We start from the raw sequence: 16,941 nt of genomic DNA, 5'->3' as shown, positions 1-16,941 counted from the left end.
AGTTACCGTGTATGAGATTTATATACTATTATTGTATTATACATTATTGATATTTAATTATTATTGACTTTTCAGAAAAAATAATCTAAATAAAAGTGGATGATAAAATATATGTGTATAAATCTGTATATAGTATTAGTATATAAATTTTACAATCTTTTATTAATAAACTAGGCGTTTACATCGGGTGCGTTAATTAAGTTGGGGGTGAGTTTTTCACAGTTTTGACCCAGCTGTAAACGCGTTGGGCCAAACCTAGAAGCTACAAGCACAGCTTCTAATGACATTGCTATAAAATCCTCTCCCCAATCTTCTTTCTTCCCACACCAAATAACTCTTCCTCATTCATTGCTTTCGGCTACTAGCCTATGTCTCAGAGGGCTACTGTTCCCCACTCTTCTTCCATAGCTTGTGGCCTTCATTCCCATCTCTTGGTCTCAAGTGAAATGACCTCTAATTCCAACTGGTCCTCTTCTATCTTTTTTCATTAACCTACATTAACTAACCCTTTCTTCTCTAACAAACCAAAATTTCTATTACCTTCAATTCTATTCATTCTTTCAAAGTTTATAACTTTATTGCAAGATCTATTATGGGTCTCAAAGGTTTTGCTGAAGGAGGCATCGCTTCCATCATTGCTGGATGTTCCACTCACCCTCTTGACCTTATTAAGGTTCGTATGCAGCTTCAGGGTGAACCCAACCCGAACCCGGTTCATAATCTTCGACCGGCACTTGCATTTCAGAACGGTTCTTCGATCCACGTGTCACCTACTCCGCAGACACCACAGATTAAACCTCGTATGGGTCCCATTGCTGTGGGTGTTCGCCTAGTTCAACAGGAAGGTGTTGCTGCCCTATTTTCCGGCGTCTCCGCCACCGTCCTCCGTCAGACGCTTTACTCCACCACCCGCATGGGGCTCTATGATGTTCTGAAGCAGAAGTGGTCCACCGGCGGGAACATGCCGCTGTCGCGTAAGATTGAGGCGGGTCTGATAGCGGGTGGTATCGGCGCCGCCGTAGGAAACCCGGCTGATGTGGCTATGGTTCGGATGCAGGCGGATGGGCGTCTGCCGCCGGCGCAACGTCGGAACTATAAGTCCGTCGTGGATGCCTTATCAACTATGGTGAAGCGTGAAGGCGTCACCAGCTTGTGGCGCGGTTCATCGCTTACGATTAATCGCGCAATGCTGGTGACGGCGTCACAGTTGGCGTCTTACGACCAGTTTAAGGAGATGATATTGGAAAAGGGGTTGTTGCGTGATGGGCTTGGGACACATGTTACAGCTAGTTTTGCGGCGGGGTTCGTGGCGGCGGTGGTGACCAACCCGGTGGATGTGATCAAGACTAGGGTTATGAACATGAGGGTGGAGCCTGGGGCGGAGCCACCGTATTCTGGTGCTATGGATTGTGCTTTGAAGACTGTGCGTGCTGAAGGTCCTATGGCCCTTTACAAAGGATTTATTCCTACGATTTCGAGGCAGGGACCCTTCACTGTTGTGCTGTTTGTGACTCTGGAACAAGTTCGCAAGCTGTTAAAGGATTTCTAAGATGATGACGAAGATCTTTCATTTTCCATAAAGAAGATTTCTTGCTTTCGTATTTTTCCTTATATTTATCGTTATGAATGAGAAGCAACCTTGTGTTTTGTTATCCATTATCTACTTGAATAAGAGAAGTTCATTCCATTTCCGAAATTATTTTGTCCAGATTTTTAATTTAAAATAAGCAGTAATAAGCTTCTTGTTTAATTTTGAGAACCATGTTTTTTAATCATCCAAATAATAGAGTAAGTGATAAATAACCCTTGTAGCTGAAATTGTGCAAGTGTTAGGTGATGGTGTTTTGCCCACACAACTCGTTATGAAGAATCAGTGAACTTTTTAGGGGAATGGTTTGTTCTATTCAGTGATCTCTCATGATATTCGGGTAAAGTATCTTATTTATATATGTGACGTATAAGGTATGACTAAAGTAGTTAGCATAAAGAATTATTCTTTACTTAATAAAATCCATGATCCGATGCCTTCCCTTCTCCGATTCAATTGTTCCACCAAACCAAAGCTTCCTTGTCCTTCCATCTTATGATTCTCTATGATTGGTACCTAATACTAGTTGTGGCATGCCCATTGAAGCTGAGTCTGAAATTCCATGAATTCCATCTACCAATTATGAACCACAGCAGGGACTTATCTTCAATTTGCCAAGATATATTGTTTTAAGAGTATAACATCTATGTACTAATGTTAGCGTAAAAGTTTATACACAATCATTACATCATATAATTTATTCATTCATTTGTATGAAACTGTGAATTATATTTTTCAAGTGAAAAGGTTGTCTTTGTTGTTGTATGATAAGTGAAAAAAGTTGTAGTGATTGCAGGAAAAGGCTGCAATAACATGAGTTAAAATTTATTAATTGAAAGTTGATAACTTTAACCCTGAAGAATAGTATCACATGATCACGTTTAGGATAGTGCTTCATGGTTGAAAGCAGCACACACAGAAGGAATCACATAGAAGCATATAGTCAATGGTTTGAAACGCTTCTAACTCATCCAACAATGTCTTCAACAGAGTTTAAAAGTATTCCATAACGCTGAGATCACCCTGTTTAAGTCTGGGGCTAGTAGCCCAATATTCTTGATATATTGAGGGTTAAAACTATTCTAATTTCCAAGTTCAAATAGTATACTCACTTTTTATTGATAATTTTTATATTACTTTTCTATTATATAAAGTTGTTGAGTCAATAAGGGGTATGAATAAATATTTAATGATGTCTATTGTGACACTCTATTTTGTTACAAAATTAATTTCCTCTTCACATTGCTACCTGATTTTTTATGTTTGTATTTGCTACGTTAAACATGTGTCCAAGAGGACGATAGGTACAGCAAACAAATTCATGGATTGCGTCACATGGTTCTTCAAGATTCTTTGTTATTTCTCTACAGCATTCTTATACCATCTTAGGTTTTAGGTGTAAGGCTCTAATGTGCATCCTTACTTAATATTCATCTATCTAAATGAATGGTTTAGGCCATTATCTCAATCAATGCATCAACGTCAAAAATTGGTCTAGATGTATGCAAATTAGGCTCTAAAGTGCAAGTTGCACATTAGAGGAGCCTTAACAGTAGAGATTGTGGGACCTTTTCTCATCAATTTTCCCTCTATCAATTGTAATCCAATACAACATTTTGATGCAGGTAATCAAACTTGTGATTTCAACACATGAATTTTTTTTTGGTACTACCAATAGTATCTCTTCACTTTTTTGGGTAAGAAATTAATCCCTTTTAGGGTTCACGGTTGTTTCTCCCAACAAGTGTCGTTTACAGGAATCGAACTCTCAACCTCGAGAATCCGATGAGGCCTTACACCACTAGCTCAACACTTTGTTGGTTTATCTATTTTTGAATTGTCACAATGTTAATATTTTGAGACTATTGGAGCACAAAGGAGAAACTTATGAACTTCATAATTATATAAATCAAGTAGGCTTAAACTTCTTTGAAGTGATAACGACTTGGAACTTAAGATGCACCAATTTTAACTAACCAATGGATTTACACATCAATCAACTTGTGTTGCCATAGGGTAGTTCAGCTAAACCATCAATAGATTTAAATGTGACAACGACCTTATCTTTTCATGCTAATTTAGCTCTAAAATTGTGGCCTTATGCTTTCCCTTATGCAATGCATCTAATCAATAGAATATCGACGCGCCATTACTCTTCCATGAGAGACTTGTTCTTACATCTTTAGTCAATTTGGATGTCTCTGTTATGCTAGTACAAACTCTCTACCCAACGCATAAATTTCTCCCTTAGGGGCCATAAATGTGCCTTCACCATCTTCAAATCTCAGCTTGTGGGGTTTTATGAACTAGTGAACCCTCACCTTCATGCGCCTCCCATACATGAAATCAACCCACTTGGAATTAGTTTATAGGATTAGCTAGCGTCAAATGATACATTAGCATAAGTCGTACTAGGTGAAAATTCATTTAACAACCATATAATAGTACTTACAATTTTTCAATTTATCCATCACAATTGGATTGATGAATTTCAACCCATCAATGAATTGGATTGATGAATATCATATCCATTTTGAAATATTGTTTTTGAATAATCATTTTTTTGTTATTTGAATAATCATTTTTAATAGTTTGTTTTGAATGGATTGGATATCCATCCTAATGTAAATATAAGTCCATATTTGTTAAATATTTAGGTTGAATTTAAATTCATCCATTAATATATCTATTCATTGGATCCTCTCAAACATGAGTTATAGAATTAGTTTTTCAGTTTTATGCATAGAAATGTGAGAAAGGTATAAAAGGATGGTTGGCAAGTCCCTTGATTCACCTCCTTCATAGAGATTAACCAAGTATGCAAGGAAACTACACTTGTGGTGGAAAATCAAAGAGAATTTCACACTACTATCATTTTACCAAATTTAGGATGGGGTTTTGTACTAGTGCTGCAAACTACTATAAGTTAAAGGCAATAAATCACAATAAGATATAGTTCCAATAATTGAGTACACATCAACATCATAATTGGAGCTAGGGCTGCAAATACTTCCAATTTAGTCTGCCAATTGTGCTCCATTACTATACTTCTTTGCTTATAAAAAACTCTGCCAATTGGGAAAAAAGCTAGGGAGTACACTCAAGTGACTCAACCATCCAAAATATATTCCTTCAAATACAATATATGAATGAATATATTCATTCACATAAAATAATGACACAAGTAATCTGTTCCTTACAACACACAAGACAACAAAAATCATCTCTAATAATAAAGAGGAATGTGTTTATTTATCTTCATATTTTCAATGACAAAAATATAATTTTATTATAAATAAAAAAATAAAGTGACATTACATATTCTTTTTTGTTTATTATTGTGTGACATTTATCTCCTTAAAAGGTGGTTGGTAATTCGTGTTCATTGGCTAATGAAAATTCCACTCAACACCAAAAGATTAAAAAGGAAGTAGTATTATTGCATTAGGATATTCCACTTAGACAACTTTAGGTTACTCAAATAAACAGTAGTTTGAAAGTTTTAGTTGGCTACGTGTTATGCACTAGGCACTCCTGTATGGGGGCACAAAGAAGCACCAAACATAATCAATAATGAATAAGCTAAGATTTTCAAGGTCTACAAAACTACAAAGAAGTCAATATGGAAGCACTAAACATAACCAAAGATAGAAGAAAAAACAATAGCCAAACCTTTATTTATCCCACTAGGAGAGATCGGTTAAATGGACTGAACGATGTCATAATGCTCTATATGAAAAACATGGTAGCAAACACTGAAGTCCTTGGACTGATTGAAGACAAGTAAAACTTGTACTACTAGTAGCTATGTTGAACTGTAAAATTAGCTTTGTACTATGCACTCTGCAGTGGATAACTAAACTAAGATTAAAGCTAAGTTTGGCAAGGTGGGTGAAATGAACATGGAGCAGAAACTACGAGTAATGCTGAGGTTTCACAGAGAAAGATGGAAGCAGGATAAGAAACAAATCACAATTACTTTCATCTTTCAACTTCAGAGGAGTGAAAACAAAAATACTGAACATATTCTATCCATAGTTACACTTACCATTTTCTAAGCTAAATATGAGGTAAACACGCATTCTTCTGTTTGTGCTCTTCATAAGTATTTCTTATGAGAGGAAAAAACTTGTTTAGATGGGATATAGTCAGAAAATTTGGTTCATTTCTACCAACCAAGTAGATACTAAATTGAAATAATTTACACCTCTACCAAGCACTCCCACAACATAGAAGAGAATATGGTTCAATTTCTAGTGCTTTATATTAAGTGAATACTTTTAACTTGGCTTGAAATCAGAACTTGATATATCAGATAAAAGATTGTATAACTTGATAGAAGGTGTCAATGCAGAGGCAAGTATTCCAGATGCTGGTTCAAAGGCATCATCCTTCATGCGTGCTGATGAAAAATCGACTAGGACTCTAAAATGCAAACAGATTCCATGGCTGAAAATTATAACATATATGTCAGATTTATTGTATACAAACACTATACATGTAATCTAACTCTCACTATACAAACAGATTCCATAGCTTCTGAGTTCTGACCAGTGTTTCTACATCTCTGTTAGACCTCTCAATATTCATACCCATTCTCATAATCTCACCTCATATAAGTATTTTTATATTCCATAAGAACTTGTTTCACAAACAACTTTTATACACTATGATTTTCTCAATAAAAAACAAATCTAACATATTCTATGTGACAGCCACCAGAAAGTGCATACATCCATTCTCTGCAAATTGCAGGGTTTATTCTTTGTGATTATTGGACATGCCCCTGTCCATGTTTTGCTACGCCTTCTGAAAATGTTAACTCCATCATGTTGTTCCTCTGCATAAAATTAACAAAAAGGGAGCAATAAAAAAATCATAAAGATTTTGACATCAACAATATCGACAATGAAAAAACTTCGATACTAGTCTATAGGCATTGGTTATGGGTTTATTACCTATGGGATTCTTTAAAAGGAATAAGACTAATCGTGTACAACTGCATACATATAAGGAAATCAATATTTTAATGGTCTATTTACTAATTTTTGAAGAATTTGCCTTTTAATAATGAAATTATAAACATCAAATTATATTGAAAAGTGTTAAGACGATCTATGAAGGAGAGAAGGCCAGCATTACTTTGTGACCATCATTTCGCATGGCTCATTCCATGTTCTGCAATGCCTTTCAATGAGGGCTTCTTCTGCAAGTCGTACCTCTGCATAACAAGGCAAAAGAAGTCACAAAAATAGTGAAACAATAGTTATCTGGTATGTGAGGTTTACTTGGATAAGCAGTTTCTTACTTTTTACATTAATTTTATAAAACATACATTATGACGACGAAACCGATACATGGTAAGGTGAATTTGGTAAGCATCTACACACTGACGGATTCATGATTTAGGTATATGGTTTATTGCTTTTTACATTTGGTACACGTATACTAAATGAATGAATTGTATAAGTATATGACACTTCAGGTAAAGTATATGAGTAAAATTTGTAAAAGAATGCCAATAGCTTAACTGCCAAGTTAGCTCATGACAGCTTAGCTGCTACATCATCTCATGACTTCTCTGCTGATCATGCAGTTTCCATCTCAGCTTAATTAGTTAGATTGTTAAGTTAAGCTGTGTATAACTATAAACCACTTCACAGAAACTTCATATCATCATTCATTTTCAGTGATTGGTTGGTTGAACTTTTATTTACTTTGTCTCCAACTTTAGAAAACCTATTAATTGCTTGTCATACAAGGAAGCTCATCCATGGAATCACCTAGTCAGTGCACTTTTACTTTTCAGTCAAAAAGACATCTTCCAGACACTTTCCATTTCCCAATTACACTGTTAATAATTCAGTCCCACACGGAGTATGTCTTTCGGTGAAGGTGTCTCCACTCTCCACTCCCTCCTTTATATTTCTTTATTTTTCTCACGGTTTCAATATATCACAAATCAATCTCTTCTCTTCTTTCTAATTATTTGAAACTTGAAAACTAGTATTCTTACATTACAATCAATTTTTAATATTCAAGCCATCCCAAACTGAATAATGGCAATCACTATATCAAAGCTCATAACCCACCTTATGCTATGGAGATTGGTGGGCTTTATATCAAGCATAGTTGGATTCACCTGTTATGCTCTGAGTCCCTCCTTCCATGATTTGTTTGGAAAGAGGAACCCCTTCAAGATGGTTATCTACACTGTTTTTAGTTCCACTATATCCATATTCATGCTGTTAGTGAAAACATGCAGGTGGGAAATTCTCAAGAGTTTCTTATTAAAAGCACACGTTGGATTTCTGGTGATCACACTAACTTCTTTGTACTCATATTGGGAAGACCGAAGTGAAGAAGGGAAGGATGAAAAAGGGTTTGGAAGAGTGATGAATCTGACATCAACTGCTTCATTTGCATTAATGGCTATGAGTTTGTCAAGACAACTCCAACTTGGATTTGAAGTTGGTATCTTCAACTTCTTCATTGGCTGTTTCTTAGTAATTGTGATGAAGATGAACTTCAAATTAGCTCCGCTTGCTGCATTCTTTTGTTATTTGCTTGTTAATATTCGTTCCTTTTCCGATTTCATACTTGAAATGCGTGGACATGGTCCAAAAAAGGAACATGTTGATGAATTAGTTGAGACTAACCAAGATACAAATAGTGAGGATGACTTGGGATATTATGATTATGAAGACAATATTGAAACTATGGAGGACTACTATTATGAAGACCGCTTTGAAACTACGGAGGACTATGATTATGAAGACCACTTTGAAACTACGGAGGACTATGATTATTAAGACGATTTTGTAACTATGGAGGACTACAGACGTAAATTGGAAGAGCATGAATGTGAATGAAAAGCATGAATTGTAGTTAGGATCAATTTGAACAAGTTAATGTCAGGGGAAAAAGTAATGCAATGGTTCCAAACTTCTGATAATTCTCACTTAAATGCTTGTATGGGTGAAAAGAATTCCATCTAACAAATATTCACTGAATTGTAAAGGGAAAGAGGGAAGAGTAAACTGAATTAACAACCGGCTGAAAGCTACGACAGCAAGTTTGTGAAACTCATTTCTATTATCTTCCTAAACATCTTGGCGACCATCTCATATGAAAATAGAATCGTCCAGTAACAGTACACTGTTTAGTATCTCTTCTTTTTACTGTATATTTGCTGCACATAATTTCAAAATAGTAACAAAAGGACACACTCTACTGAAGATCTTCAACCAGTGAGAAAACAGAGTGGAATGCTCCAAAGAACAATCTTGTATAAGCATACCAAGATTACCAAAAGGGTGGGTTCTGAATCAGATTGTTTTACTTCGAAACAAAAACACAGCAATTGCCTTTGTTAGCATGTAGGCTGTATATGGGTTGATGGAAAATTTGTTCCCTCACAGTTTGAAGAAAACACAAATCTAAATTCATGTTTTCAGAAAAATTAATTATCTTCTGAACCAAGAACTTGTTCTTTGAGCTCCTCTATTTTGGCATTTAGTTCATCTCTATTTTTCTGCAGGATATTAAAATCCAGTTAAAAACAAATATTAAAATATCAGGCAACAAAACTGAAATTAGGTAAGTACCTTGAAAAGCAGATATCGGGAAGTGAACCATACTGTATATCCAAGTCCTACGGCTTCCAACAGCTTGGGAAACTGTAACACGAGTATGAACCAAAAAATGTAAGCATTTAGAAAATCAGCTTTTGGTTTGAAGTAGTTGAAGTTTGTTACATACCAATGGGATAGAATCAATAGCACCAATAACAGCTGATGTTAACCACAGAGCCACTACAACGCCCCCAACATACAAGACAACAGAACCAGTATCGTCTGCGTCAAACTGTAAAGCAGGGAAAGGAGGAAAAGTTAGAAGAATAAAAAAAGCAAAAACAGCACGTAGATGTAAGTGAATCAGAAATGGGATTGCAAGACAACATGCCGGAAAACTACTGAAGCCACAAAAAGGAAACCAGTGCCAGACAGTAACAATGCATTGCAAAACATCAAAATATCAGCCATCGGGAACAACTACTGGTAAATAAAAAAGAATCCAATTATCGGGAAAAACAGAGCAGCAAAGTAGACAGTGAGAAAATAAAAATAAATAAGTGTGAATTGGCAAGGGTTGGCAAAACAGAGTGCCAAGAACAGCACATAAAATATAATACATCCCAACACTCAGAAACTGGATCCAAAAAAGGCAAGAGAATGAAGGAAGGAAGGAATGTTACATACAGAGAAGTTGGGAGACAATACTAAAATACATGAAATGTACAATGTAGAGAATAAAAAGGATCACAAGTAAATGGATATTTGAAATTGGTTAAAGGCTAATATTAAGCATATATAGGACAAACTAATCATGGCAAAACTTTGAACGGAGAATTCAACCTTTAATAATCAATCATGACAACAGTAGTAGACCATTAAAACAATAAAACCATCTGGGTAGCCAACAGTTATAATGTTATAGTTAGTTAAATTAAATTAAATACAAAAGGCATCATCAAAGCTTTAGTCAGTTTTCAATACAAGTCTGGTAAATTATACAAGTAAATGATACGGAAAGAGCAGCCCAGAGAACAATATTTGTGTACATGAAAAACTCAAGAAAAAGAAAAGGCCTTATAAACTAAAAACAATTTCATCAAGCAAATGAAGAGCAAACAAAATAAATCAAAACATGTGGAGTTGCTCAGTTAACCGCTCAGGTTCGACATGACTGTCAAAATATCATCAAACAATCAATAAACTGATATGTCATCATTGCAACTCAATTGGGGGAAATTTATCCAAAACAGAATCAGTGAAATATATGTAAATAACACAGGAAGAACAGCTCAGAAAGAACAATATATTTGTGCAGGGAAAACTCTAGAAAAAGAAAAAGGCCTTATAAACTAAAAACAATTAAATCACGCAAATGAAAAGGAAACAAAAGTCATGACAACATGCAGAGTTGCTCAGTTAACCGCTCAGGTTCGACATGAATGCCGAAATATCATCAAACAATCAATAAACTGATATCTCATCATAGCAACTTGATTTGGGGAAATGCATCCAAATCAGAATCAGTGAAATATAGGTAAATAACACAGGAAGAGCAACTAAGAATGAACATAATTCTGTACAGGGAAAATTCAAGAAAAAGTCCCTATAAACTAAACAATCTTAGCAAATGACAAGAAACAAAATACATAAAAATGTGCATAGTTGCTCAGTTAACCGCTCAGGTTCGACATTACTGCCAAAATATCACCAAACATTCAATAAACTGATATATCATCATAGCAACACAATTGGGGGGGGGGGGGGGAAATACATCCAAACCAGAATCAGTGAAATGTATGTAAATAACACAGGAAGAGGATCTCGGAAAAAAACAATATTTTTGTACAAGGAAAATTCAAGTAAAAGTCTTGTACACTAAACAATGTCACCAAGCAAATGACAAAGAAACAAAATACATGAAAATATGCATAGTTGCTCAGTTAACCGCTCAGGTTCGACATGACTGCCGAAATATCACCAAACAATCAATAAACTGATATATCATCATTGCAACTCAATTGGGAAAAGTACATTTAAATCAGAAAACAGTGAAATATATGTATATAAAACAGGAAGAGCAGCTCTGGAAGAAAAATATTTTTTTACAGGGAAAAATTAATATTATCAAGCAAATGAAAACGAAACAAAATACATGAAAACATGCAGAGTTGCTCAGTTAACCGCTCAGGTTCGACATGACTGCCAAAATATCATCAAACAATCAATAAACTGATATCTCATCATAGCAACTTAATTGGGGGAATGCATCCAAATAAGAATCAATGAAATATATGTAAATAGCAAAGGGAGAAAAGCTCAGAAAGAACAATATTTTGTGCAGGGTAAACTCAACAGAATGGAAAGGCCTTGTAAACTAAAAAACAATTACATCAAGTAAATGAAACCGAGACAAAATACATGAAAGTGTGAGGAGTTTGCTCAGTTAACCGCTCAGGTTCGACATGAATGACGAAATATCATCAAACAATCAATAAACTGATATCTCATCATAGCAACTCCATTGGGGGGGCGGGCAATAAATCCAAACCACAATCAGTGAAATACATGTAAATAACACAGGAAGAGCAGCTCAGAAAGAACAATATTTTTTTAAAGGGAAAATTCAAGAAAAAGCCTTATAAACTAAACAATCTCATAGAGCAAATGAAAAAGAAACAAAATACATGAAAACATACATAGTTGCTCAGTTAACCGCTCAGGTTCGACATGAGTGCCGAAATATCACCAAACAATCAATAAACTGATATCTCATCATAGCAACTCAATTGAGGGGAAAGACATCCAATTAAAATTAGTAAAATATATGAAAATAACACATGAAGAGCAGCTCGGAAAGAGCAATGTTATTGTACATGGAAAAATCAAGAAAAAGCCTCATAAACTAAACAATGTCAAAAAGCAAATGACAAAGAAACAAAATACATGAAAACGTGCATAGTTGCTCAGTTAACCGCTCAGGTTCGACATGACTGCCAAAATATCATCAAACAATCAATAAACTGATATCTCATCATAGCAACTCAATTGAAAAAGAAAAAATACACACAGATCAGAATCAGTGAAAAATATGCTTGTATAACTGGTAAAAACACTACATTTGAAAAACAGTGACCTACCAAACGCAAAGTCACTCTATCAATGTGTAATGACACAGCAAATATTAATGAAAAGTGAAAACTAAACAGGTAATGTTGTTAAGAAGACCTTTATGTTAAGATTATCCAACATATTCAATGACAGGCCTTCTTGTTCCACCACAGGTAACTCTTGTTTTGGGTTTATTCCATTGAATCCCTTCTTATCAACTGCTTCAACATCATCCAAGGCGAAAGCATTGTCACGTTTCTCATCAAAAAGTTGACTTGCCTCGCTTGGCGAATCCTCGGATGTTGTCGCCTTTGATAAAACATTTCTCAGGCAAATTGACCCTAAAATGAAACAATGGAACAAAGTCAAGAACTTTATACCTTCCCTATATCATTCTTCTTCATATAAAAACACATTTACACTAGTAAACCAAAACATGGTCTATGCTCCAATAACAAGGGATTAAAAATGTAAAATTTGCATTACAGCAAAGAAAATCAGATAACCCAGTGGACCAATGAGCTCAAATCTCAAACATTAGGAGCATACAAGATTAAAAATACGAAAAAAACTAAAATTTGACAGAAAATACAGCAATTAAAAAAAACTAGGTTTTGGAACATACGAGATAAGAGGGAAGCGATGCGAATGGTTGGGATTTGTCTGATGGAAATAGATGATTTAGGGTTTGGGAGAAGAAGAGGGGGCGATAAATTGATAGATTGAGCTGTACAAAGACCCATTCTGATTTTGTGAGGTGAGAGTCTAAAGATTTGACACTGTTTATATACAAAATGGTTTCTAGGGTTTTATCTTTTCTCAGTTGTATCCATTTATTTATTTATTTAAAAAAGTTTATTTTATTTTGGTGGAGATGAAAAAACTAGACTATGACTATATTTATCTATCTTTTATAATATGTGATATTATAATTTAAAGGAAAAAAATCAATATATGTTAAGCTTCGTAAAAAACTCATTTTACACCAAAAAAAAATATGATATAAGTTATCAGGCTAAAAACTCTATGATCCTTGTTATTTCTCATAGAAAATATTTTTGATTGGGTGAGAAATATTATGTTGGCTTAAATGTTTGAATGTAAATGTTCACATTTTATGTTCAATGGGAGATGATAATATGTACTGATAGTGAATTCACCGAACTTGTTTTATGGGTTTGTTTTTTTAACTCAAACTCACTTTGGGTCTATTACTTGTGGGTTCTTAAATACCAAACGAATCTACGAGTACTAAAAATTCGTAAAATATTATAAATAATTCTAGGTAATTTATGTATATGTGTGTTTAACTATTAAAGATACTCATTTTACTCAAATAAACATAAAAAATACATTTCTTTAACATTGGGATAGGAAATTTATTTAACAACACTCTTTAATCAACATAATGTTACACCACATATGAATTAGCAAAGTAACATCAGTGCCTAATGATATAACATTAATGTTTAATAACATAAAAATCTAATTTATGAATTAATATGATATTATAATTATAGATTAACAATATAAGATAGGGTTACGATTTACAAGATATAACAATTTTTATGTTCCTATATATATATATGTGTGTGAAGAAATAATAGATTAAATACCCGCAAGTCTGAGTATCTCATTACTCAGATATGTCCAACAACAATCTCAAAATCACGAGTCTCAATTATTCACGAGTCTAAAAATAGACCCAAATTTAGTGTGTTGCATGTATTACTAACGGGTACTTGTGTGTGCAGGTACTCATTACCATCTATATTAAATGAAGTTGGTCATTACTATGAACTTGTAAAATAGATCATGTGCACAACTATTTTATGGTAGTCTTATCTTGTATATTATGTTATACTAGTGTGTTAACCGATTCTATTTTTTTTGTATAGAATTAAGTGTACACTCTTGTTGAGAAATTCAGAACCAATTTTTCTCTTTTGTGTGATGCAAAATTGGCACTTGTAGAAGTGGCAAGTGGATAAAGAAAATAGAGAAGATATGAAGAATAACATCAAGAATTTTAGTGTAGAAAAACCTCCTTAATGTAAGAAGGAAACAACCACGAGACCTAGTCCAAAAAAGATCTATATTATAGAAAGTATGATTACAATATTTGACTATCTCTTACTAAGAGAATAACACTCGATCTCACCCAGGAAGGATGAAAATACAAACTCTCTATAGTATCTCAATAGGAATACAAATCTCACACTATGTGGATATAAACTCTCTCACTTTCTCTCCATGTTGTTATTTCTCACTTGCTTTTTATATCCATTCCTCACAAGTCCTCTATATATAATGAAGGAATGAAAGACTTCATCATAAAAACATAATGGAGGATTAAATTATTGTCATACTTTCAAGACACCTTGAAAAATGTTACTCCAACTTTCTAAGTTAGACTTCATAACTCTCAAGAGTCGGGGAATAATTTCACGACTTTGGAATAGCCATCATTGAATATTCTCAATGATTCATCTACCAAGATTCATTGGTTTTGCTTCCACATCAATTAGGAAAGATTCCCAACAAATCTCCCCCTTTCTAAATTAATTGATGGGTATCACCAGTCCTGCACCTCTGCAACAGCCTGTTAGCTTCTTGAGTGAAATTGTCTTGGTCATCATGTCAGACTAGTTGTCATATGTATGAATTTTCTCTAGTTGCAACTCACCATCCTCCAAAGCATTTCGTATCCAATAATAACGATAATCAATATGCTTTGTCCGAGAATGAAATGAAGGATTCTTAGCTAGGTGGATTGATTTTGGTTGTCTTAGTGCAAAACATATCCTCTCAAACAAAAAAAAAATCAGAACACCCAATCATTTCCCATCATACAAAACATATCAAAAAACAATCTCCAATACAATCTCCAACATCCAAAAATCTGAACACAAAAAATCTAGAAAAATATAGAACACCCAACACAAGAAATATTTCAGAATCTCTACCATACGTGGAGTCATGACATCCTCTACTCTGTAATACTGGGGGGCTACGTTGAAGCAGATGAAGAATTTTGGATGGTAGTGATTGATCTCGCACATCTCAAGCATCCATTTAGTGCATGTCAGACAAAAGCAACCAATGTTTAACCATGCAATAAAGTGGGAAATAAAGTAAAGAATGAAAAATTTGTGCCCAAGAAGAGAGAAAGGAAAAAGAAGATTGAATTGAAATTCAAAATGGATTGAATTATATTGAATTGATGAAAATGCGGAAAAGAAAGTGAATGAGATTGAGGGAAGAAAGAAGATGACTAATTATAATGATATTGTTTAGAAGGAAAGTGAGGAGAAATTGAAGAGGGGGAAGGAAAATGAGGATAAACCAGATGAGTAAGATGAATTAGATGAAGAAGGTCTATGTAGACCTATCATGAATAATAATAAAATTATTATTATTATTATAATAATAATAGTTGAATAATAAGAAGAAAAGTGTTGTCGTAGATTTTCTAAAATCTACATCTCCAGTCATGTTAGTATTTGTGTATCCTACTAACATAGAATTTTCATTACCAAATCATAAACATTTTTTGATAGTTCCCCTCAGATATCTCAATATCCACTTTACTGAATTCCAATGCTCTTTGTCGGGATTGTTCAAGAACCGAATCACAACTCCAACTGTATGGGCAATATTTGGTATTGTACAAATCTTGTCATATATTAGGCTTCATACCACATAGGAATAAGGCATTTTGCTCACTTATTTTCTTTCTTCATCACTAGTTGGACATTGTATTGTTGTTAACTTGAAATGTCCAGCAAGTGGAACACTAATAGGTTTTGCCTTATTTATGTTGAATCTCTTGAGAACTTTCTCAATGTACTTCTCTTGTGATAGCCATAACAATTTATTGGAACAATCTCTGATTATCCTCATTCCAAGGATCTGCTTTGCATGACCCAAGTCTTTCATAGCAAAAGACTTGTTTAAAGCATTCTTCAAACCAACAATCTTGGTCTTGTCACACCCAATTATTAACATTTCATCAACATATAAAAGGAGGATAATAAAGTTTTCATCTTCATACCTTTTAATGAATACACAATGACCACAAGTTGTCTTCTTGAAACTGTATTTGGTCATGAAGAATTTAAACTTCTTGTAAAAATTGGTTCGGGGCTTGTTTCAGACCATATAAACTGAGTGTTCCTTGTCTGGTTCTTCATAACCTTCTGGTTTCTCCATATAGATTTCTTCTTTGATGTGTCTATGTAAGAAAGTTGTTTTGACATCGAGTTGTTCAACTTCTAAGTCTAGGCTAGCTGCTAAACCTAATATTACTCTTATAGGGGAATACTTCACCAATGGTGAGAATATCTCACTAAAATCAACTCCTTTCTTTTGATTGCATCATTTCACAACAATTTGAGCTTTGTACCCTTCTTCAACTTTCAGACTATAAACCCATTTGTTTTTCAAGGATTTTCTTCCTTTGGGCAACTCCATCAAATCATAAGTGTGGTTCTCATGTAACAAGTTCATCTCATCTTCCATGGCTTTAATCCATTCTTCTTTATCAAATGTCTGCATAGCTTATGAGAAGTCTTGAGGTTCACCATTATCTGTCATTATGATATAATCTTCTAGAGGATACATTGTAGAAGGTATTATGCCTATTCTAGAGCGCCTCAATTCAACTTG

At 34.3% G+C, this 16,941-nt stretch overlaps 3 protein-coding genes across 3 annotated transcripts; 2 read left to right on the top strand and 1 right to left on the bottom strand.

Moving 5' to 3' along the window:
• On the top strand, nt 311-1,696 carry LOC109333064 (mitochondrial uncoupling protein 5-like). Its single transcript, XM_019568314.1, has one exon. It carries the CDS (start codon nt 593-595, stop codon nt 1,547-1,549), a length of 957 nt encoding a protein of 318 aa, XP_019423859.1. The 5' UTR covers nt 311-592; the 3' UTR covers nt 1,550-1,696.
• On the top strand, nt 5,264-8,587 carry LOC109333320. The gene is made up of 2 exons (XM_019568750.1): nt 5,264-5,658; nt 7,854-8,587. The coding sequence occupies exons 1-2, from the start codon at nt 5,654-5,656 to the stop codon at nt 8,398-8,400; spliced, it is 552 nt and encodes a 183-aa protein (XP_019424295.1). The 5' UTR covers nt 5,264-5,653; the 3' UTR covers nt 8,401-8,587.
• LOC109333321 (protein CURVATURE THYLAKOID 1D, chloroplastic-like) lies at nt 8,687-13,043 on the bottom strand. The gene is made up of 5 exons (XM_019568751.1): nt 12,899-13,043; nt 12,391-12,614; nt 9,350-9,454; nt 9,196-9,267; nt 8,687-9,122 (listed from the first exon to the last, which is right to left on the bottom strand). Exons 1-5 carry the CDS (start codon nt 13,014-13,016, stop codon nt 9,051-9,053), a joined length of 591 nt encoding a protein of 196 aa, XP_019424296.1. The 5' UTR covers nt 13,017-13,043; the 3' UTR covers nt 8,687-9,050.

The sequence above is a fragment of the Lupinus angustifolius genome, chromosome LG18 (genome assembly GCF_001865875.1).
Source record: "Lupinus angustifolius cultivar Tanjil chromosome LG18, LupAngTanjil_v1.0, whole genome shotgun sequence".
Taxonomy (NCBI): Eukaryota; Viridiplantae; Streptophyta; class Magnoliopsida; order Fabales; family Fabaceae; genus Lupinus; species Lupinus angustifolius.
This window is presented reverse-complemented; position numbering and strand designations above follow the sequence as displayed.

Coding starts and splice junctions, on each gene's coding strand:
- LOC109333064 (XM_019568314.1), top strand. CDS start 593: ATGGGTCTCAAAGGTTTTGCTGAAGGAGGCATCGCTTCCATCATTGCT.
- LOC109333321 (XM_019568751.1), bottom strand. CDS start 13,016: ATGGGTCTTTGTACAGCTCAATCTATCAATTTATCGCCCCCTCTTCTT. Junction 9,268..9,349: donor CTATTGATTCTATCCCATTG/GTATGTAACAAA, acceptor CTCGTGTTACAG/TTTCCCAAGCTGTTGGAAGC. Junction 9,123..9,195: donor CCCGATATCTGCTTTTCAAG/GTACTTACCTAA, acceptor AATATCCTGCAG/AAAAATAGAGATGAACTAAA.